This window comes from Cucurbita maxima, unplaced genomic scaffold (assembly GCF_002738345.1).
Source record: "Cucurbita maxima cultivar Rimu unplaced genomic scaffold, Cmax_1.0 Cma_Scf00013, whole genome shotgun sequence".
Taxonomy (NCBI): Eukaryota; Viridiplantae; Streptophyta; class Magnoliopsida; order Cucurbitales; family Cucurbitaceae; genus Cucurbita; species Cucurbita maxima.
The window spans coordinates 4,969,552-4,995,191 of NW_019272029.1; the positions used below are offsets into that span (position 1 = coordinate 4,969,552).

A 25,640-nucleotide genomic window follows, 5' to 3' on the forward strand; every position below is an offset into this window, starting at 1 on the left:
AAAAAAAAAAAAAAAAAAAAAAAAAAAAAAAAAAAAAAAAAAAAAAAAAAAAAAAAAAAAATACAACTGATCAGATTTGAGAAGAAGTAAAATGACTTTCAACCTAACCAAGATTGCAAATTTAGAAATTTTTGTCAGTTATTACTGTAAAATCTCATCTCATATTTCTTTTTCCTTTTACGTATGGTTATAAGAAATTTCCTTTTCCGCAGTTATCGTTCTAAGAAATTAATTTAGGATCAAATCTTCTTTCATATCTTAATTAGATTTTTGTTAGCATTTTAAGTTATAAGAAATAAGGTTATAAGATTAGATTCAATAAAATTTTAGTTGACAAATCTATAAACTAAAAGATATATTTACACAATTGAAAAACCTATTTACAGAATGAAAATAATGAGAGAGAGGGAGGGAGATTGAGGAAAGATTTGTTGAACAATATTTAACAATAAAACAAAAAATATTATAGAGCAGTTCCTTTAAATTTTGTCTAACAGAAAATATCATAATTTTACTATGGCCAATGTAAATTAGGTAAATATTTTTATAGAGTTAAAACTTAAACTGATGTCATGAGCTCATATAGGTTGACTCGGATTTCAAAGAAGGAATCAAACTTTCATTAAAGATATATTTGTGACAACCACTTAAGTTAGCCAGGTGAGTGACCTTACTATCGACATGGTTATATTTGCTGTTGACACGTGCCCCGTGGTTTTGCACATGTCATATATATTGATATGTGTGAATTGTTTGTGGATCGATATGCTTCTTATTTGTTATGTATATGATATAATATGTGAATTGTTTGATAATAATTATGGTACGATGAGTTCAATGATATGTTTGAGATAGGATACGAGAAGGATGCACAAAACGAAATGTAACGATAGAAGTAAAATACGTTTAAGGTTAGGTTACATACCGAAGTGATATGGATAAGAGAGATTGATGGAAGAATACGGTTAGGCTACGGGTAGAAAGGGATAGGTTTGTGATATATTGATAGAACGATAGCGTTAGGTTAAGTCCTTGTGATGAGATAACTAAGGTACGTTCACGTAATGATATGTCTGTGATAGATATAAGAACGCTAAGGCTATGATAAGTTAGAGAACGATATGATTATGAAGTGTTTACGTTATGACTCGTTTATGATATGATACATTGTGATGCAATATGTCATGGTATGATGTGTATATGATGAAATGTTATTTTAAAAGCATAAAACGTTATGTTAGGTCTCTTAAATTGTGTGTATACAACATGAATTGTATGACATGGAATATGGTAAACTGCTTGGAATCATAACCCCAATAGGAATATGTATGAAACATAAATTGAAAATGAGAATGACATGAAGCAAGGAACATGACAAGGGGTTAGGTTCATTAATGATAAATGTAGAAGTAGCGAGACCTCATGCATTATGCGTGTGTTCATGCATCTGGGGGGATGCCCCTATCCCATAACGAGGGTACAGACGCGTACATCCAATGACAAGACAACGATTGTTATGCTTTGCATAGCGCTGCCGTGATGGTTACTAGTTTTAACGGGTCTCGACATAAGGGGCTCCTAGAGTATGCCCACCGGATAAGGAAAGTGGCCCAGCAGTGTGCGAACTAGCTGGTGAGCCCATACTCACACGTATGGGCTATGTGTAGAGTATATGGTACACGTCCACGATTACTCGTTAGGACAGCACCATAGGGAAAACGAAACGAAACGAAACGAAATGAAAGATAGGTCCCATCATTTCATTGCATGTGATTGTTGCATTTAACCCCGGGGTCACTTACTGAGTATTTGTTTAAATACTCAAGCCATGTGCTACTATATTTTTCAGGTTAAGGCAAGACATTCCTATACGACTGACTACGACATCGCAACTCGAGATCATGACACATGCATAGGATAATGGTATTTATTTTCTTAGACTTAGGCTAGAATAGGATGTTTTAAACTTAAACGCTTATTTATTTTATTTCAGATCTTTTGTTGTGTCGTTTTAAAGATGTTTTCGAGAGCATGCATTGATTGTTACGGGAAGATTAACCCACATCATCCATCTAGGGGAAGATTATAATTTTAAGGGCCAGGCTTTACCTTTGATGAAAACGCACACCAACATACATTTAGCTCAACAGAATTAATATTCAAGTCCCAAGCAGCATAGCCATGATATTAACCATGATATTGAGACTTGGAACTCAATTCATCATCATAGAACACTAATACTCAAACTTTCGTGCATCATATTGATTAGAATACCCCAATTGACTAAAAGATTCCAGTAAAACAAGCAACAACAAGCGAAATATGCTTATTAACTCAACAACAAACCAAAAACTATTTTAATCAACGAAGTACAACCTATAAATTGGTAGTTTCATTAGATTTATCATCGGAATCAAGGAGGCCTAGAGGAAGGCCATATGCCTTAAAAAAAATGAGACTTCAAACTTTCCATCTCGAACCAAAAAAGACTAAAGACAAGCCTAAAAGGAAGGTTAAAAAACATAGGAGTACCTCACCAGAGTTTCTACCTCTAAGCTTATGATGGATTTTGCGGACATTCTCACCAAGACCCTAGCAAGATCCCTAGATCAAAACCAAGTTTAAGAACACCTAACTCGAGACCAAGGTGCTCGAGTCAGAATCATGATAAGAATTTAGAACTCAAGGATAAAACCTAAGAACCTAAGTTCTTAGGACAAGAGTAAGAACATGCAAGAAAAGAATAAGAAGAGTAAAAACATGAAAGAAAAGAATGTGGTACTCTAGCATCTATCACGAGCACGATTAAAAGTTTACAAGCAAATTACTTATTGAGTCTGGTACGTATTCAAGTTTTTTCATGTATTTTGTTCTAATGAGTTACGAACTTAAAGAAAACTCAATGAAGCTTCACTCACATGGCATCCTAAGACAACATTCTCTATATACAAATAAAAAACTCAAAATACACAAAAAAAAGAAAAAAAAAAAAGCACCATATTTACACATGGTCCAATTCATAATCATTCCCCACATAAGACATCAACTGCCATCTCCTCACCACTTTGACCACATGAACAAACACCAAACCAAACACACAACCATAAGCAACACCTTGCACCTCCCTTCTCTCCAATCCCAAATTTCCACTCAAATAAACACAATCCAACGTTATGAAAGCCCAACCCAACCCTTCCAACACCCACCTCAAAACCACAGCTCTTCTCTTCACCTTCTCCCCCGACACCCGACACACAATCCTCGTACACAAAGCACACACAACCACAAACGTAGTACCCGACCAACCTCTGTAAGACACAAACTTCCCCCCAACCACCAAAGGCTCGTTTCTACAAACACACGATGGACATTCCCCAGAAAAATTGGACCCAATCAAAGCATCCAACCCCGTGTAGTAAGGCATAATCAGAGCGTCCAAATTCAAGCTCGCATGAAGAATCCCAGACATTGTCGAAGCTTCAAAGAACACATACTTAATGTCCTTGTCGCTTCCATTATTGTCAAATGTGAGAGCTGAGATGTAAACCAATTGAAGAATTGCAGGACCCATGAGAAATAGAGGGAAAAGGGTATTGATACGATGGCCTTTGGTCAATACAAACAGGAAAATCGGAAGAGAAACTGGCCCAGATGGCAAAAGGAACCTCTTTGGTTGATCGAAACAATTCTTCCCACGAGACGACATATGTCGGCCAGCATGAACAAAAGGGTCGAGACGTAAGTTGCCACCGTGAAGACAAGAACGAGTAAATCAATGGTGGGGGGATAATCGCCGGGGTAAACGGTGTCGCAGTAATAATGATAAGGGCAAGTGAATTTGTCTAATGTTTCTTCTAGTTGCCATCGGGTGCATTTGAAGAAGGTTAAACGGGTATTGTCGAGAGGCAGCCAATTCATTTGGGATATTTGGAATTTGGTATGTGGGGGTTTTGTTGTTGGTGTTGTTTATAGAAATATGGCGATGATTTTGGCGTTAGATGGGATGTTTCGATCGGGGGAGAATGGGATGAGGAGTGTTCAACGACTACGTCTACAATTGGGTTTGTTTTTCATTGTGTTCCTTGGAAGAAAGTCTTACCAAATCATACTAATTTTGTTGGTGTGTGTGTGGTACTCATGAGAGTGACTTTTTTTTGTACCTTTTGTGATTCACCAAGTCTTTCCAATAATGGTCTTGTTTATACATATTTTTGGTGTTTAAATGAGGATATAATTAATTGTTATCGGGATTTAACATTTGATGATCCCAATGTACTCTTACATCATAGTCACGTTACTTACTATTCACCTCTAAGAATGGAGAGATTCCTATGTGTTTCTACGTCAAGAACACGTTACTTGGTCTTCGATTTTAAAAGTGAAAAACTATCCCCAAACCAACTTCGGTCCTTTCCTAGATTTTTTGATTTGGTTGGTTTGAATTGGGTAAGTTATTTAGTGTAATATATAATAAAAAGAAGGTAAAGAAATGGTAATTTTGAAGTAAGAAGGTGGGTGTGAGATAAATGTGAGGCTTAAGGTTGAGGGTGCTTGTTTCCAAAGGGATGGCGTTTGGTAAAGCAAGTGTTGTTTGCATCGTTGATGGAACTCATCATCTGCTCTTTTGGAATGCCTTCTCAATTAACCAAATCATTAGTTTCTGTTGGAAAAGAGTTGAATTTGAATAAGAAAAAATAATAATTGAAGCAAGTCATTTGTTTTGATGAAAGTTTGAATTTTAGGTATGAAAAAGTATAGTAATTTCCCAAATAAAATAGTTGCAAGAGAAGAATAATTGTAAGGACTTGATATATTTTTCTTTTATGTTCTCTTCACTCTAAACACGATGCCGAAGAGACAGAAGAGACCAAATGTGCTCAGTAAGTGGCTTGGAGTCCGATTTAGGTTGAGAGTTGTTCACAAGAGATTCATTGGACTTTCTGGGCGTTTGGATCCTCTTTTTTCATTAAGAACCAAGGAAAAACCGAAGCTAACTTTGGAATGTTTTTAGTCTCGCTTTTTCTATAGATCCGTGAGCTTTCTATAAGAGTTAGTTTGGTAGTGGACATGTGTGGCATTAAAATTAGAGCAACACGTCCAAAGACCACAACCCTTCAACTCGTGTGACACTCGATTCAGTACCGCCTGACCCAACCTAATTTTGTCGCACCTCTCCAAGTGTGCAATGTGATGTACAATAGGTGCGCATACACCATCCTGGCGCGCGTGGCTACGTGTGTGTGAAGTCGTGTGTACTCCTTCACATTTGCACTCGTGAAGACGCATCCAAGATCTTTTTTTATTCGTTTGACCTTCGTTCGACTATATTTTGTCCCAATTTCAATAGTTACCTCATTTCATTTGAATTATGACCCACGAATGAATTTTTATTCCAAAGAAGATGATTAAACTAGCCATGCCTTGATTTGTCTGATCTATCCTCAAATTTTAGTAAAAGTAACACCCTTAAAGATTCTATAAAGTTGATACAATAAGAGACCTACCAATTTTTTTTTTTTTTTTTTTTTTTTTTTTTTTTTTTTTTTTTTTTTTTTTTTTTTTTTTTTTTTTTTTTTTNTTTTTTTTTTTTTTTTTTTTAGGATTTTGAACTTTGGAAGGACTTAAACTGAGACCCCGAACATGACTGAGTAAGTAGTCATATATTTTCTTAAGATATACTTCTTAAAAGTACTCTAAAAATTTAAGTTTACTTATTATTAAGTGAATATGGAAGGATTAAGCCAAGAATCACATGTTACATACTTCAATTGGACGTTTTACTCAGTAAATACATAGTATAACCTAAAATCAAGTAATTCAAAAAAGTGTGCAAGGATCAACACTAGTGTTATACCTTGTGTGTGAAAAAAGAAATGGACAAACTTCCTTAAACTTGTCCTATGACAAGGGATCACATAAGTGCATAGGTGCATAAGTCAGAGCTAGGCAACCATCTAGACAAGACTTGGGTCTTCAAAAAAGAACCCTCATGTTCTACATTGTAGTCAAATTTAGTGTGTGGTATCCTAACATCGGTTATGAATATGATCAAAAGCTTACAAGTAGACTACTTGTTGAATATTTTTACTCATTTAAGCTTTTACCTGTTTTTTTAGATAAAAATGAGATGTTGGTCGAACACGAGAGCAGTCTCGAGTGGGAGGTCATAGAGAGACAAGAGCCTCATTGATTTTTTTTCTTTTTAATCTTTTTGTCATGGTGGGCACTTTTTGTACATCATTCCCTTTTTCTATTTAAAAGTAAAAACTATACTTTTATACAAAAATACATACTATAAGCTTAAAATTTCTCAAAGATAAAAAAAAAAAAAAAAAATACTATATTTTTATTCCTCTCGAATAAGCCAATCGTGACATGTGGACAGGATTAAACCGATCATCATGTTCTAATCAATTATGAATGGTCCCTACTACTAAATTCTACCATAGAATTCAAGGGATCAATTCATGATTTAGCCTAATTGTAAATTTAACTGGGTTATTTTGGAGAGGTAGAATGTTTATGCTGACCCATAGATGACATCCAAAATTTTTAATTCAAATCAGTAAGACACACATTATTGACAAGTCAATAGGAGGCGGCTTATGTAGATGACTAATCCCTTTTCAACGTTAAATGAGAATAAATAAACAATATAGAAGAAAGATTCCCAATAAGAGAGTACGAATAAAAGAACTAGAGAGGAGGAGGAGAAAGAAGCATCATGATTCACTAACTGATCAAAAGGAAAAAGGGACTAAGAAAGATAACCTAAGGTAAGGAGAGAGACGAGAAAGCTCATAGTAGGGGAACTTTCATTTAAAGACCATAACAAGCTTGATAACTCTCTAATCTTATTCTATTAATTTTGTATGACTAAAATGTTGATTCCTCTATATAAATAAGTGACTATGGAGAGTTAAACTTTATAGGAGAGATCGAGAGAGTTTTATATAGTTAAAACATGTTGACTGTACGATTATAGCTTATTAAAGATTTGTTATTAGTAATCTATATGTTTGTTTAGTTGGTCACTTTACCTTCGTAGTTGTTTCTTTTATCAAAAGAAGAGAGAACAAGAGAATCCTTTTTAGTACTCTAGTTTCATTGCATTGGTATTGGAAGGTAAGGTAATTAAAGGGTTAAGAATAATTCTTTTTTATAATTTGGTTAACGAAAATTACAAAATGATTATGTTAGTAATCACTATGTATGACCATCGAAAAAGACTTGAAAATCTATTAAATTTGAGCAAAAAATTCACTACAAAATTCAACCATTTATCGTAGTTGATCCTTCGTGTTAAATTTCTCATTTTCTCTCTATTTAACAATAACATTGGCCACTCTCCATAATTATGTTTAGATATTTTACACTAATCAACGCATGTTTGATTTACAACTCACCGAACGATACTTGAGCTTCCATTGCTATATACCTTTTACTATATACCTTCACAAGAAACTTCGATCCTTGAGCTTCCATTGTATTTTTGGACAACATCAGTAGGATCAATCCTTGAGCCTATTGATCTTTGAGCTTCCACTTTATTTATAGACAGCGTCAACTGGATCAACCCTAGAGCCTAACGATCCTTGAGCTTCCATTGCGTTTCTAAACAACATCAACCCTAGAGCCTAACGATCCTTGAGCTTCCATTGCGTTTCTAAACAACATCAACCCTAGAGCCTAACGATCCTTGAGCTTCCATACGATCCTTGAGCTTCCATTGCGTTTCTAAACAACATCAACCCTAGAGCCTAACGATCCTTGAGCTTCCATACGATCCTTGAGCTTCCATTGCGTTTCTAAACAACATCAACCCTAGAGCCTAACGATCCTTGAGCTTCCATACGATCCTTGAGCTTCCATTGCGTTTCTAAACAACATCAACCCTAGAGCCTAACGATCCTTGAGCTTCCATACGATCCTTGAGCTTCCATTGCGTTTCTAAACAACATCAACCCTAGAGCCTAACGATGAGCTTCCATACGATCCTTGAGCTTCCATTGCGTTTCTAAACAACATCAACCCTAGAGCCTAACGATCCTTGAGCTTCCATACGATCCTTGAGCTTCCATTGCGTTTCTAAACAACATCAACCCTAGAGCCTAACGATCCTTGAGCTTCCATTGCGTTTCAAAACAACATCTGCTAGATCAATCTTGAATCCTACCAATCTTTGAGTTTCCCCAGCGTTTCTAGATAGTAACAAGTGATCAACTCTAGAGCCTACCGATCCTTGAGCTTCCACTATGTTTTTGAACAACGTCATTAGATCATCTCTAGAGCCTACCGATTATTGAGCTTCCATTGTTTTCTAAACAATGTCTACTGGATCAACATTAGGGTCTACCAATCTTTGAGTTCTAGAATCATAAAAGTATAAACCAGAATCTAATTGTTTCAAATAAGCTATCGAGATGCCAAAATTTCAAGCGCTCTAGTGATCAACTGTGGCCGATTCTTCCACCAAAACAAATTCGTGAACGAATGCTTCAAAGCTCTAGCAACATTGCTTGCATCAACAAGATTTGCAAACTCCACCTTGATATTCACAATTCATCAATTCATCTCAAGAACATTGCCTTGAAAAATTTGGACGAAAGTGATTTGTAGATGCCGATGTTGCCAGCCACATGAGTGAAAAAAGGATTTGGATTTGTGATGATGTAAAACCACTCCATTCCTTTACAATCTCCGATGTTTGATACCACGAAGAACCTCGACATTATGAACAAATTTTCAGCTCACTCGCATCTTTAGAACCTTCTTTTCATCCAACCTACCACCTCTACTCAACTTCTGACTCTTATGATGTACGTTACCAGCAGGACGGAGTCACGCATGAATCCAAGCGAGCACATGATACTCCTATTTAATCAAACCAAATTTGCACCAAGGTTGAACTCACCAATTAGTGATAGTTTTTGGTGTTTAGAACGGTCCGAATAAACTTAAATGTGAAGGTTAGTTTTTGTTTTAAATAAATTTAATGTAAACTTTAGTTCATTTGTTAGGTTAGAAAAACTAATTTGAGAGAGACAATTGAAAGAAGAAGGCCAGAGTTCTTTTACGGAATGATGGTAGAGTTTATGAGAGTTTCTCTCGAACCTATTGTTAGTAATAGAAAAGGTATAAATACTAATTTCTTTCGTCTAAAGTAAGAGAGCAAAAAAACAGAGAGAAAGGAACACAAAGCAACAGAAAAGGTTTTTTTAAGTATTCTTTGTCTCATTGTCTCTCCCGACATCTCCTTCACAAATATGTGAGTAGTATTTTCACAAATTAGTATCGAAGCGTTCGATTGTTAGTGTGTGTGAGAGTTACTTCACAAATTCGTGAGTGTTATTTTAACAAATTGGTATCAGAGTTGATCGAGAATGTGATGGGTCAAATGCCGTTACCGCGACTAACGAAGACGAACTACGAGAATTGAAGCATCCAAATAAAAACTCTTCTCGGTTCTCAAGATGCATGAGAGGTGGTCGAAGAAGTTTTCGAAGAACCAAAGGATACCACGGGTTATACGGCGACACAAAACACGACGTTAAAAGAATTGCGATCAAAGGATAAGGCGGCATTATACATGCTGTTCTGGGCCGTTAACGAGTCGGGCTTTGAAAAGATTGTCAGGGCAATTACTTCAAAAGAAGCTTGAGACACTTTAGAAAAGGTGTTTAAAGGAACCAACAGAGTCAAGCAAGTGCGTCTCCAAACTCTTCGTGACGAGTTATAGAGCATGAAGATGAAGGAGTTAGAAAATGAATCTGACTACATTACGCGCTTACAGAATGTGGTAAACCAACTAAATCGAAACGGAGAAATGTTACCCGAGACACGGGTTGTGGAGAAGATCTTGACGTCGTTAACTGACAACTTCGAGAATGTTGTATGTGCGATAGAAGAGTCAAAGGACCTAGCGACGTTCACGGTCGATGAGTTCGCCTGTTCTCTCGAGGCACACGAGCAACGTAAGAAGAAGAAGGATGAGACACTCGATCAAGCACTTCAAACCAAAGGCATTCTCTCGATCAAGGACGCGGTCAAGGATATTATTCCAACATCTAGTGCTATAAATGTCAAAAATATGGTCACTATGCGAATAATTGTAACTCCAACAAATATTACAATTGTGACAGGATAGGTTATTTCGCAAGAGATTGTCGAGCCGAAGAAAAGGTGGAAGAAAAAATCAACCTAGCTTTGGATGACGCAGTAAACGAAGACATTCTCTTGATGACCCAAAATGAAGAGTTGAAAACAAAAGAACACGGCAGCGTGAAAGACAATGGCGGTAGTTGTGAGGCGGTGGAAACTGTTGGAAATGAGGTGATACGCAGCGGATTTGGCGAAATCACGATATCGGAGACGAGAAAATCGAAGAAGGATGAACAACTGGATAACAAAGAGCTTGAGCTCAAAGAGAGATGTCCAATGCTGAGAAAAGAAATTTGAGGAAGAAAGAAGAAAAAGAATGAGAATGGAAGAGAAAATAGGAGAAGAAAAGAAAGATGTAGAAATGAAGATTGAAAGGTTAGAGAAGGGAATGACTGAGCTGAGTGAAAGTTCTTTCTATCTCAAACAAGAGAGGGAAGAGAATGGGAAGTAAATCTCTGAGTTTGTGAAGAAAATTGAAGAAGGTGTAGAGAAAGAGAATGACTTCTTAATGGAGATTGATGCTCTAGTGGAAGAGCTATTGAGGGAGGAGAAAGATGTAGAGATGCTAACTCAACAGAGAGACTCACTCGATGTGAATCTGAATTGAGTCCAACAGGAGGCAGTGAATTTACGACACATGATTGAGATAATCACTGGTGATAAAAGCCGAAATGGAGGAGGCAAAAGTGGAAGTGGAAAATGTCGTTGAGGACTTGCGAAGAGAATTGAGTAAACTAAAAGAAGCTATGACGTCTGAGTCGAGCGTGGCTGAGAACAGGAGAAATGAGGAGTTGGTGTCTCAAATGGGCTGTTCTCGAGAAGCTCCAAATGAAATCTTGTCAAAAAACAACAAGCTTAGTTTGCTGCTCGAGGACAAGGAGAGGAAATTGAAGAAACCACGACTGAGCTCGAGAAAACGAAAATGGTGCAGGTGGAATTGTTGAATATAGCATTTAAGTTTATGGGGGAGTTTTGTTGGTATAAACTTAAATGATGAAGTTTAGTTTTTGTTTTAAATAAACTTCATGTCAACTTTAGCTAATTTGTTAGGTTAGGAAAACTAATTTGGAAAAGCCGAGTGGAAAGAAAAAGGTCAATAGTTCTTTTAGGGAATGATGATAGTAATAGAAAAGGTATAAATATCTAATTCCTTTCTATAAAGTCAGAGAGCAAAGAAATAAAGAGCAACATAAAAAGTTTTTTCAGTATTCTTTGTCTCCTTGTCTCTTCCTTCTCGACATCTCCTTCACAAGTACGCGAGTAGTACTTTCACAAAGTGGTATCGGAGCGTTCGATTGTTAGTGTGTGTGAGAGTTACTTCACAAATTCGTGAGTGTTATTTTAACAAGAACAACTTGTCCACTGGTAAGATAATCTTCAATTTGCATCCTCCTCGCAATTCAGTCCTTCTGTAAAATTAATAAGGTTTCATGAAGATCTTTTTAGTAAAATAATTTTCAATCGGTATCTTTCATAAACTGATATTAGATTCATCAATCTTTTGCATCGTGATCTTTGAACTTTCTATCTTTATAAATGGTGGTGAAATGCTCTTACCATGCCTACTATCTTATTTTATGTCTTTAATGAACTCTATATGACATGAAATTTTATAGACATCTCTTATTGAATGCGGTGTGCTTAATTGAATGGCGTGTGCTTAATTTGTGCAAACCATGATCCAATAATTTATGACTTATTCTCTAGGATTATTAGCCCAGCCAAGTAGACTAGATCCTAGAATGTGACACCCAAATGATTAAGTACCACTGTACCTAAACAATTAAATACTCCACTACCCAAACTTGCATTATACATTATTTCACCCTGTACTTTCCATTTGAATTATACTTAAAGATGCCTATATTGCGAGAGAGGTAAAGAAATGTTGTGACCAATGTCGATTTAGATTGTGAATTCGGATCTAAACCTCAAGCATGGGATGTTAAGAACATATTGAGGGACATACAAGAGAATTTTTGGACCAAATCTAGATTTCGAATCTTGTCCAAATTTTAGACATAGGTTTTTCTTAGTTCAGGTTGTTTATCGACTATGTGACATAATAGATCTTTCAGAGGAGTGTTTTAGAATTCAGACTAGTGTTATACATTGTACGTGGAGTAGAAGTGGATAGCCCATTGGAATTCGCTCTCCTTAATCTCGTCTAAGTATGAGGGATCACACAAGTGCATAAGTCAGAGCTAGACATCATATAAACCAAGTTTAAGGACTTAGAACCCATAACATAGAATTCAAGACCAAGATCCCAAAACAAAACCTAGTTTAAGGACTCAGAACCCATAACATAGAATTCAAGACCAAGATCCCAAAACAAAACCAGTGATTATGTCTTATGGTCAGGTTCAGAGTATGGTACTCTAGCATCAGCCATGAACACGATCAAGAGCCGACATATAGGCTACTTACTAAGTATTTTATACTTATTCTAACTTTGACATGTTTTTCAAGTAATGGTTATACCATAGTTAAGGACGAGAGTAATCACGAGTAGATGACATAAAGAGACAATCTAAATTTTTGTTCTCCCTTATAATTAAACCTAAACTATATTTTTGTATAATGTAAATATATATGGACAACTTTATGTGTAGGTTGATATTTTAAAATTGTTTACGTCATTATCCATGTTTTGAATAGTTCATAAATCAGGTTGTGACATTCTTTTAAGGATAACTTTGAGAGAAGAACTTGTGGCTGCAATCACTTGGTGCATCTCGATTCAATAATAGTTGCACAACACAACCGATTATGCATAATCGAACTAAATACATTTTTAATAATTATTTCTCTCTCTAGTATAATCTATATAGATCTATGGCTTTGTTAACTTGTCTTCTACAAATCTTAGTCTATATTTTTTTCTCCAAATATATTATGTGTCAAATAGATTTAGTTTTTTTTTTTTTGTTAGAAAAAAACTATCAAACATGGATGTTTTTTTTTTAGAAACAAAAAATTTAAAATTAAATTTAAAAAATAAATTTGTTATTAAATAATTAGGGGACACTTTTGCCCCCATTATTTTGTAGTTAGTGGTTTGAAATTTGAAACTAGCAATTTTGTAAGTGTTTTTAAAAAGTTTATTAACCTTTATGCTTTATTTGAATCGAAAACCTTTTGAGCTAAAAAAGAAAACATATAATAGTGGTTTAAATCAACATGCAATGATGGCATGCTTTAACTAAAATCTTATAATTATTCTTTCAAATAAAGAGAAAAATAAAATAAAATAAAATTGTACATCATCATTAATCCATAAATCACTATGTAGACCACTTTTATTCCAATACAATAATATAAAAATAACTTTAAACAACATGATTAACATAAACATAATTAAGCATGGATAATAAGTAAACCAACTTCATTTTCTAACCATACATAATAATAAATAAAATAAGTTTTTAAGGTTAAAAATGTATTTTTAAACACTTCAAACTAGTCTTAAAAAGATGGTTCGCAAACAATTTTGGGGCTTAGGAAAGGATGTTTCAAGGTTTGAGGATGTTTCAAGGTTTTGGGGCTTGTTTTTTAATGAACACGAATGTGTTGATGTTTTGTTTCATGATTTGATTAATGGAATGCTTTTTGAATGCTTGTTTTCTATTCAAGCAATAATATGCTTAATATTTTGACCACATCACCACATCCAAATGCTGGTGGAGGAGAAGGCACACATCAAGTGACGGCAGTGTACACAATAGGCCGAGCGACTACCAAGTGTCGCATACAGGTAGGGGACACGCTTATCACGGAGCATAGGTGTGAATGTTTGATTAATCCACCACACCTAAATGGTGTGAAAGTTATCTACTTATAATCAAATAAATTACAAAGATATGAAAATAATAATAAATGGAAAAATAACTCTGGTAATAAGGCAAATATAGATCTTTGCCTTATAATAAAATATCAAATATAATATATATGGTAAATATAATTTATTACTAAATATTCTTAACAATAGGACACTTGGTGCATGAAGGAAAAATCAGAACAATTAAAGAAGGAATATGTAGAGCAGGTCCAACCCCCTAAATGCTACCGTCATCCTAACCTATGCGCTTATGCATTATTAAACGTTTAAAACTTTATCATAAAACAGTGTCATGGACTTACATGTTCAAACACATCTTTAAAACTACGTAATGAAATACTAAATGAAATAAACAAACAATAAAAGTAAAAACACTCTCCTAACCTAAAGTCTATGGAATAAAATATCACTATCGTATGCCTATGTCATATTCTTGACTGGCAATGCCCTCGTCAACTAGGTAAGGATGTTTTGTCTTTACTCGAAATAGAAGTATTACACGACTTTAGTATTAGGGTCAGGGGATGCAAACGCATGCAACTCATGATTAGGGACTTATCGTTAAAACCATCATAGGGGTGACCTCTAGTCAGGAGAAAATTGGATGTGTTGTACTTTCTTACACACGACAAACAAGTGCGAGTGTGGATCTTCAGGCGGTTCGTACCCTCCTAGACACATCATAGTCGAGCTAGCTGTCCGTAGCCGACGTCTGGAGGATAGCAGACGCCCGAGTATCATGCGAGACATGATGATGATCATCATCATAATGTATGCGTCCATACTCATCATTATAAATGGGGAAGTAACTCGATGTATATGTACACACAAAATGCATGAAATTCCAATAATTTTCATATATAAATCATCTTTATGACACAATCCTATACTCATCCACATATTATTCTAAGTAACATGCATGCATTGGCCTTCATACGATCATCATCATTAGCATTAACTAGGGTTGTCTTAGAAAAATCATAGTCATAATACAACATGACATTTAATAAATACACATTATTTTAATATGGAATAACGTCATATTAAGTCATCTCATCATCATACATCTTATATCGTCATGCTATCATGGATCATCATCATCATGTCATCATCTCATATCATCATATACATCATCACTGTGTTGGGTTTTATGTTCTAAAAACTTATAATTTGTAAACAAAAACATATTCGATTTCCAATAAAGTTATTATTGATGTTTATTCAGCAAAGATTGTTACTGAATAAAGTGAATTTTACGATCATTAATCTAAATCCAATAAATTAAGAACACTCTGGCTATAATATGATTACTTGAACTATATGTAGAGACTTAAAAGTGGATCAAGTTCAAGCATATAGTCAAAATGATTTATAGTACAAGGATAAGACTGAGTACCTTATTCTGGGGACACTATGGATGTGGCCCACTTTTATATATGATATAAACAATGTGATCACTAAATTGTACATGTGGAGACATGTGAGTGGGGGTGTCCTATGCAATGAGTATTTCATAAGATCGGACCATGAAGAAAATCACTCTCACTTTATGATGCCGTTTATTGTTGAGATTGATTTTTTCATTCGATGACCTAGGTAACTCGATCTTAATCCTGAGCTAACTATGAACTCCAGTTTATTTTAGAATTGTCCTTAGATTTGCATGGATGAGAGTGGCCCGAGTTTGCCGACTCAATAAGCTTCCAATTTCAGGGGTAAGACTAGGTGAATAGCTGGGGATATAGGGTGTAAGATGAAATTTATTCCTACCCGCTTTTAGGGATAGTAGAGAGGTTGTTCGCTTAAGTACTTCTAGGTCTTAAAGAAGGAGCCCCACCCTCTCATTGGCTTGAGAGGGATTCGATTTGGTGGTTGGACCACAAACCAATTGTTCATTAGAGGATCAGTGGGACTTAAGAAACAAGAAGTAACTTTAGGGGTAAAACGGTAAATTGACCTAGCTCTAGTTACGAACAACCTGTGAAGGATCAACTTACTAATCATGATTATATCTAATGGACAGAAATATATCTATAGTGAGAGGAGTGCAACTACTAGGTTATAATGGAGTGTCCTAGTAGTTAATGAATATTGGTTAACAAGGTTAATGAGTTTAGCCGGTTAATCTTGGATCATTGGAGCCCATGATCGGTAGGTCCATTAGGTCCCCCTGCTAGCTCATATCGGACTAAACCTTAGAACAGTGTGACAAGTGAGTTTGAAGTGTTTGGATTCAAATTAGAGAATATACGCTAAATATATATGAAATAGTTAACTCATTTTGTTTTAATTATGAATTAGAAAATTTGAGATATTTAAATAAGATTTAAATATTTTAATTATGAATAGGGATTCATCAATATGTGCAGGAATTGATTGAGATTGACATTTGATTTAATGTGAAATATTAATTAAATTGTTTAATTAATCATTTAATATTATTTTGATTTGAAATTAATTATTTAAATTAATTGTTAAATTAAAATTAAAAAAAAAAAAAGTAAAAATGTTGACTTGGAAAAAATCCATATTTGAGTTGGTGGAATATTGAGTGTCAATATATGGTTTAACCAAACCTGAATGTTTGCCACATAATCCCACAAATTTAAATGAAATTTTGAGTGTCAATATTTGGTAATCTCAAATTTGCATGAACATGCAAATATGACTCTATAAATAGAGGGATCAAGGTAGATGGAAATGCTTCTGGAAAAAACCTTGAGAAAGTCTCTCACAAATTCTCTCTTCACATATACTAAATCCCTTCCAAGTTTAGTCACTCATAGGATTCCACAATCCTGTTCTAAGGCTGAAGAATAGTAGGGAAGACACTAGTGGTGGTTTGAAACCGATTCGTGAGGAAAAAGAAATTTGAACTACAAAAAGTTAGTACTCAAACTCTTTGAGTTTTAACACTTATGAACATGCTAGTTAATTTACTATAATTGATGTACTTAGCGTGCCTAAGATTCAAATTGCTTTCACACGTGTTATAGTAACACCATCACACTGTAGGTGTTAATCTCACACATGCGGAAGTAATTTGGATCTTAGACACGCTAAGTACATCAATTTTAGAAAATTAGCTAGCATGTTCAAAAACATTAAAACTCAACGAGTTTGAATACTAATCTTTTGTAGTTCAAATTCCTTTATTGTTTTAATTTCATTTTTCTCACGAACCGGATTTTAACCACCACAAGTGTCTTCCTTACTATTCTTCGATCTTAGAACGAGATTGTGAAATCCTGTGAGTGACGAAGTCTTTCCTAGCTTTCCATGTACCTTGATTACTCCATTTATAAAGTCATATTTGCATACTCATGCAAATTTGAGATTATCAAATTCTACACTCAAAATTCCACTCAAATTTGTGGGATTATGTGACAAGCATACAAGTTTGAGTTAACCAAATTTTAACACTCAAAATTCCAATCAAATTTGTAGGGTTATTAGGCAAACATGCAAGTTTGGTTAAACCATGTATGTACACTCAATCATGGTTTTTTCAATTAAATGAAGTCAAATTTTAATTCAGCAATTAATTTTAAATTAAAATAATATTAAATGATTAATTAAACCATTTAATTAATATTTAACATTAAATCAAACTCAATCCCAATCAATTCCGGCACATATGGATTATGAATCCCTATTTAAAATTATAATATTTAAATCTTATTTAAATGCCTCCAATTCTCTCTTTATTTAATTCGTAATTAAAAAAAGTGCAGTTAAATATATGGTATATATTTAGCGCATATTCCATAATTTCAATTAGAATACTTCAAACTCAATTGTTGCACTGTCCTAAGGTTTAGTCTGATATGAACTAGAAGGGGACCTAATGGACCTACAGATCATGAGCTCCAAAGATTTGAGATTAACCAGCTAAACTCATTAACCTTGTTAACCAATATTCGTTAACTACCAGGACACTCCACTATAGCCTAGCAGTTGGACTCCCCTCACTATATTTTTGTCCATTTGATATAACCATGATTAGTAAGTTGCTCCGTCACAGGTTGTTCGTAACTAGAGGTGGGTCAATTTACCGTTTTACCCCTGAAATTACTTCTTGTTCTTTAAGTCCCACTAATCCTCTAATGAACAATTGATTTGTGGTCCAACCACTAAATCGAATCCATCTCGAGAAAATGAGAGGGTGAAATCTCTTGTCCAAGACCTGGAGTCAATATTTAAGTGAATAGCCTCTCTACTATCCCTAGAAGGGGGTAGGAGTGAGTTCCATTTTGCATCCTATGTCCCCAGCTATTCACCCAGTCTTACCCCTGAAGTGGGAGACTTATTGAGTTGGCAAACTTGGGTCACTCTCACCCATGTAAATCTATGGATAATTACGAATAAACATGAGTTCATAGTTAGCTCGAGATTAAGATCTAGTTACCTAGATCATCAAATGAAAAAATTAGTCTCAACAGTAAATGACATTATAAAATGAGAGTGATTTTCTTCATGGTCCGATTTTATGCAATACTCATTGCATAGGGTGCCCCTACTCACATGTCTCCATATGTACAATTTAGTGATCACATTTTTTTATATCATATACAAAAGTGAACTACATCCATAATGTCCCCAAGATAAGGTACTCAATCTTATCCATGTACTATAGATCATTTTGACTATATACTTGAACTTCATCCACTTTTATGTCTCTGCATATAGTTCAACTATTCATACTATAATGTTCTTAGTTTATTGGATTTAGATTAATGATCATGAAATTCACTTTATTCAATAACAATCTTACTAAATAAACATCTATGAGTTTTAGGACATAAAACCCAACAAACTCCCACTTGGACTAAAACTCTAGTTGGATTTTATAATGTTGAGTAGAAAGAAAAGCAAACACATATATACAATAAACTAGGTCATCAGATACCTATACCTTTTCTCCCACTTGTCCTAGATTACATAACTCGTAGTCCTAGACTCACTAGGTGTCCTTGAAACACTTTAGCTGTGAGGGGCTTTGTAAATATATCAACATTGTTGTGTGCTGAAGCTATCTATGTGATGATCACATCTCCTCGTTGCACAATCTTCCTTATGAGATTATATTTGCGTTCAATATATTTTCCTCGCGTATGGCTTCTTGATTCTTTAGAATTTGCAATTGCTCCACTGTAATAACAATAAAGAGTGTTAGACATATGCATATTTGGAACGACTTCCAAATCAGTTAAGAACTTCCTAAGCCATACAAATTCTTTCGCTACTTCACAAGCAGCAACATACTCAGCCTCCATGGTGAAGTCAGCAATACAACCTTGTTTTATGCTTCTCCATATTATTGCTCCTCCGTTCAGAGTGAAAATAGATCTCGATGTCGATTTTCTTGAATCTATATCAGTCTAAAAATCTGAGTCAGTATGCCCTGTAAGGATCAGATCCTTGGCGCCATACATTAGCATATTGTCCCTCGTTCTCCTAAGATACTTGAGGATATTCTTAACGACAGTCTAATGAGCATGTCCTAGATTGGACTGATATTTGCTGGCAATTCTCACAGCATAGCATATGTCAGGTCGGGTACACATGACATACATCAGACTACTGAATGCTGATGCATAGGGAATATTTTTCATATCCTCAACTTCTTGAGGTGTCTTAGGACTTTGCTCCTTCGACAAATGAACTCCATGCTTGAAGGGTAATAAACCTTTTTTGGAGTCCTACATCTTATATCGGACCAACATTTTGTCGATGTACGATGCCTGAGACAGTACTAGTGTTTTGTTCTTGTGATTCCGAACAATTTGGATTCCAAGAACAAACTGAGCCTCTCCCAAATCTTCCTTTTGGAATTATGTCGCTAGCCAATGCTTAATGTCATTCAGAAATCCTACATCATTCCCAATGAGTAGGATATCGTCAATGTACAACACCAGGAAAACTACTGTAGAGTTGACTATCTTCTTGTAAACACAAGGTTTGTCATCATTTTGTTTAAAGTCATAAAATTTGATCGTAGTATCAAACCTTATATTCTAGGATCGAGATGCTTGCTTTAACCCATAAATTGATCTTTTAAGCTTTCAAACCTTTTGATCGTGATCCTGTTCAATGAACTCCTCTGGTTAAGCCATACAGATACTCTCCTCAAGATTGCCGTTTAGAAAGGTTGTTTTGAAGTACATTTGACAAATTTCATAATCATAAAATGTGGCAATGGACAAGAGTATTCTAATTAATTTAAGCATAGCAACAGGAGAGAAGGTTTGATATGAACCATGACTAAGGAATTTCCATACCTCAAGGTCCAATTATAAGGACGAGAGCCAAGAAGCTACAACAAACCTTGTACACTTATATTCAAGCTGTGGTGAGCTCATCAAAGAAAATTCTAGAGGACGTTGGAGACCTCCCTTATATGTTGTGTAAAGTTGAACTTCAAGAAAGAAATGCATTAAATGCATCAGCTAAATTTATTTAATGAAATAAGCTAAATTTATGGAACTAGTCCAAGGATGACTAATAAGCACATTTCATTCATTGCACTATTTAATTATAATTTAAATATTTGTTTGTCATATTTAAGCTAGTCTTTAAAATGAGAGTTAAATTATATTGTAACCCACATAAGTTACCATATTCCACCAAACTAGCCATTTTAATATGGAGGTTATGAGTATTTCTCATATTAGCCAATTTAATTTGGAAATTATCACATAGGTTAAGATTGCAAAGGCTAAATAAAACTTCTTTTATTTGATTAGAGACATCATATTTTGGAATTAAAAAATAATAGAATTTCTATTTTTTAGCTTTGTTAAGAGCTAAGATTTTCTTTGCAAATTTTTGTGTTTAGAACTTGCATAGACTCATTCAAGTGGTATTGATCAAACCTCTTGTGAAGTGATTCGAATCACGAGTTTAGAAATGAGTTTTTTTACTTTTGATCTAGATCATCAAGGTAATTCGTTCCATACTTTCCCTTGGGTTGATTCCATATCAAGGTTTCTTCATAGTCCACCCCCTCTCTCTCATTGCTATAAGTCCAGCTTTACAGATCTGTACCTTACCAGCTTAGTCTCGTTTCCTGTTGTAGATTCATTTGCAACCAATAGATTTTACCCTATCTGGTTAATCTACAAATTTCCAGACTAAATTGAAGTACATTGACTCCATTTCAAGATCCATGGCTTTGATCCACTGATCTCTATCTACATCATTCATTGTCTGTTATAGGTCAATGGATCCTCAACGCGATCATCAGGTATGATGACGTATGTTTCTACCAAACCCAAGTAACAATCGAGTTGAGTTATAACCCTCCCACTACATCGGGACATTCTCAACTCTTGAGAAGGATCTGATTGACTAGAAGTGCCAGCTCCATCAACAACTCTTGTTCAAGGACTAGCCTGATCAACGACTCTTATTGTTTTATCAATACCTTCTTTAGAAATCTCACTTAATATTAGTTTGCTATGAAGTTGATGATTTCTTATGTGGTCTTCATCTAAGAATGTAGCATCTTTTGATACAAACACTATGTTTTCTTGAGGGTTATAAAACAGACCACGTTTCGTCTCTTTGGGGTATCCTACAAATAGGCATAATTTTGAATGACGTTCTATTTTCTTGGAATTTTACACCAACACATGTGTTAGGCGTCCCCAAATCCTAAAGTGACGTAAAGTACCTTTATGCCCTCTCCATAACTCATAAGGTGTTTCTGAAACACTCTTAGAAAGAACTATGTTCAAAATGTATACAACAGTCACCACTACATATCCCCAAAACGAATCAGATAATTGAGGAAAACTCATTATAGTTCGAACCATGTCTAATAGAGTTCTATTTCTCCTTTCTGATACACCGTTCTGTTGAGGTATACCAAGGGTTGAGAGTTGAGACGTTATTCCATGTTCTATCATCTAGTCCTAGAATCTTAAGTTCATATGCTCTCCATCTCGATCTAATCGAAGTGTTTTAATAGTTTTACCTAATAGATTCTCAACCCAGTCTTATACTCTCTGAACTTTTCAAGAGATATAGACTTGTGATGCATTAGGTAAATATACTCATACCTTAAATAGTCATCAATAAAACTGATGAAATATTCATACTCTCCTCGTGTTTTGATATTCTTTGGACCATAGAGTATGCACGAGTTCTTAGGGTTCTTGGCTCTTTAACCTTTTTCGGAAAAAGGTTGTTTAGTCATTTTAACCTCAAGATAGGACTCGCATGGAGGTAAAGAGTTGTCTTATAACTCATTTAGAAGTCTCTCTTTTAACCAATCTCCCAATCCTATTAAGATTAATGTGGCGTAGTCTTAAGTGCAAAGATAGGTATTAGGAGAAATCTTTTGTTGTTTATTTTGAGTTTCAACTGTTTTAAACATCTTGGTATTTAAAATATCTTTTGTTTTGCTCGGTTTTAACATATATAAGTTGTTTTCTAGTTTTGTAGAACAAATATGAATACTTCTTTTTGCAAATGAACACTTCATTGATTTCAAAAGATAATTTATATAATTGTTCTAATAAACAAGAGATAGATATTAGATTTCTTTTCATTCCTTGAACAAAAAAGTACATTACCTAATATAATAAATCTATCACCAAAAAAATAACTTTAAATTTCCTACTAAACTTGCTGAGACAATCTCTCTTATTCCCACCCTGAGTGTTATCTCGCCTTTGGCAAGCGTTCTCTAGGAACTAGTTTTCTGAAGAAAAAAAGAACAAATATGATTAGCGGCCACTGAATCCAATAACCAGATTGAGTTATCATACTCTACTAAACATATTTCTACAACTAGTAAATTACGTTTACCTTGTGCCCTTTTGGGTTTCTTCTCTGCAAGGTATTTTGGGCATTTTCTTTTCCAGTGCCCGTTTTCGTTGCAATGGAAACAGTTTTCTTTATCTGCATTTTGAACCTTGCGTTTGAAGTTAGTAGGAATCTTATCTTTCCCCTTACCCTTCTTTTCCATCAAAACATTTTTAGAAGTTGAAGGACCAAACTTAGTTTTGGAGAACGATTTTCATGGTAATTTCTTAAAGACAGCAACATTTGCTTCTCCTGCTTGTCCCTTGTTCATCAAGAGGGACTGATAAGCCTGTAACTCATTGAGAAAAGTAGTCAAGTTATATTCTATCTTGTTCATCATCGCATTCGTGCAGAACTGTTGAAAGCTCTTCAGAAGAGATTCCATGATAAAATTGACTCGACTTTTCTCATCAATGACAGCTCCATTTACTTCTACCACATTGAAATGGATCATCATATCTAAGACATGTTCTTTAACAGAGCTCCCTTCTTTCATACGGCAGTTGTAATCGTATTTTATGGTGTCATGTCTAAGGGAGAAGGACGGTTGTCCAAACATCTCTATCAGAGATTCCATAATCTTTTTAATAGTACTACTGAGCTTGACATGTTGAGATATAAAACAAATTCTATTAGTGAATTGAATTAATCCTTTTTAATCAGGTTTAGCAAATGTAATAATGTACCCAAAAATTATTAATTTGGAACGATACTTTAGTGAGTCAGAGCAACTGCTACCGAGGGGTGGTCAATCACTCCTTCACTAAACCAAGTCATTCTGGGATTAGTATTTTAGTTATCGCCACTTTGATCAATAATATACTAACTCTTAGTAATTTTTCGTAAGTGTGACTTGCCATTTTCAAACCTTAGGGGTCAGCCCCAATAATGCTATCGAATGAAAAAGTCAAAGTTGAGAATGAACCTAAGAAATCCTATCCATTTATGGATTTGCATTGTTGCGACTCCCATGTTATGACCCTCCGAATGGGTAGTTGCTCTAGAGCAACATGCAGGCGAAATATGGGAATCTTAGGTGCAACCTAGTGGTGGAGACTATAGGATGTGTTGATATACTTAATTCTCCCACTTACTGCAAATACTTTCTCTATTCACCTAGTTATTGACTCATTCAAATACCTTTCGAATGGAGGCCGCGCCCAGGGCGACACGAGGCCGAGCATGAATCTCACGATGTGAATCTTTCAGAGAGCGTGAAATGAAAATAATGTATCTCATATACCTTTTTCCTACCACTAAATATTTTAGACGGTTGGGTATACTTTTTACTTAGGTATGTTCTAGCTAATTAAATATGACTAAGTCTAGGTGATTTTTTCTTTAAAAAATCCTAACACTCACTCATGCTCATAAAATTGGGCTAACTAAGCTTAAGCACTAACCCGATCTCCAGGTAGCAGGTGTTCTGTAAACCATCAACTTAAGTACCTCCAGCCATAGACAAGATCGTGTCAGATGAGCTTTCTTGTAACCGCAGTTTTACAAGATATCGACCTATTTTAACTATTAAAATTGACCGTGTCTGGTTGTTAACCCTAAGTGAGCATGCAATTATCTTTGTTATAGATTTTAACGTCTATCTTGTTTTATGACGTTGAAAATAACCTATAGCATGCATCTCACCTGCTTTATATAACAGTTATATAATCATCCATTTCATGCAATAATATAAAAATTTATATCTATCACTCATGAAACCCTAAATATGCCTACTATACATTATAACACCTATAACATACTTGTAATACATGAAATATACTTAGCTTATGGTCGGATTTTAAATCTATATGGCATACTTTATGCATATACATTTTCTATTTAATTAAAACATATATTCACAATGCATAATTAATTAAACGCACTAAAGTTCACTGGTTTTGGTATTTTAAAACAAACAATTAACTAAATTATTATATTAATAATTAAAAAATAACTTGAACCGCTCCCGAGGTCACGAACCGGTCGAACCAACCCTAACAAAGGATCACGTGAATCTGGAGAGGGATCTGTTGGGTCGAGTCGGGTCTAGAAGCAAAAAATCCTTCACAGATTATTCGTCTTACCCCTGAAAATCCTTCAAAAATCCTTCAATTTACCGTCTTACCCCTGAAGTTACTTCTTGTTTCTTATGTCCCATTAATTCTGTAATGAACAATTGGTTTGTGGTTCAACCACTAAACTGAATCCCACTCGAGCCAATGAAAGGGTAGAGCCCCTTGTTCAAGACCTAGAGTCAATATTTAATGGAACAACCTCTCTACTATCTCTAAAAGCGGGTAGGAGTGAGTTCCATCTTGTATCCTATGTCCCCAGGTATTCACCCAGTCTTACTCCTGAAATGGGAGGTTTATTGAGTCGGCGAACTCGGGCCACTCTCACTCATGCAAATCTAAGGATAATTACGAATAAACAGGAGTTCATAGTTAGCTCAGGATTAAGATCGAGTTACCTAGGTCCTCGAATGAAAAAATCAGTCTCAACAATAAACGACATTATAAAATGAGAGCGACTTTCTTCATGGTTCGATCTTATGCAATACTCATTGCATAGGAAGTCCCCAACAACATGTCTCCACATGTACAATTTAGTGATCACATTGTTTATATCATATACAAAAGTGGACCGCATCCATAGTGTCCCTAGGATAATGTACTCAGTCTTGTCCATGTACTATAGATAATTTTGACTATATACTAGAACTTGATCCACTTTTATATCTCTACATATAGTTTAAGTATTCATACTATAGCCAGAGTGTTCTTAGTTTATTGGATTTAGATGATGATGGTGAAATTCACTTTATTCA

At 34.9% G+C, this 25,640-nt stretch overlaps 2 protein-coding genes across 2 annotated transcripts in view; both read right to left on the minus strand.

Moving 5' to 3' along the window:
• Nucleotides 1-25,640, minus strand: part of LOC111488654 (probable inactive purple acid phosphatase 29) — a 421,893-nt gene that overhangs the window by 187,073 nt on the left and 209,180 nt on the right. The window lies entirely within an intron of this gene.
• On the minus strand, nucleotides 2,982-3,941 carry LOC111488680. The gene is given in 2 exon segments (XM_023136571.1): nucleotides 2,982-3,714; nucleotides 3,717-3,941. Coding segments are annotated over 2 exon segments (915 nt in total). The 5' UTR covers nucleotides 3,919-3,941; the 3' UTR covers nucleotides 2,982-3,001.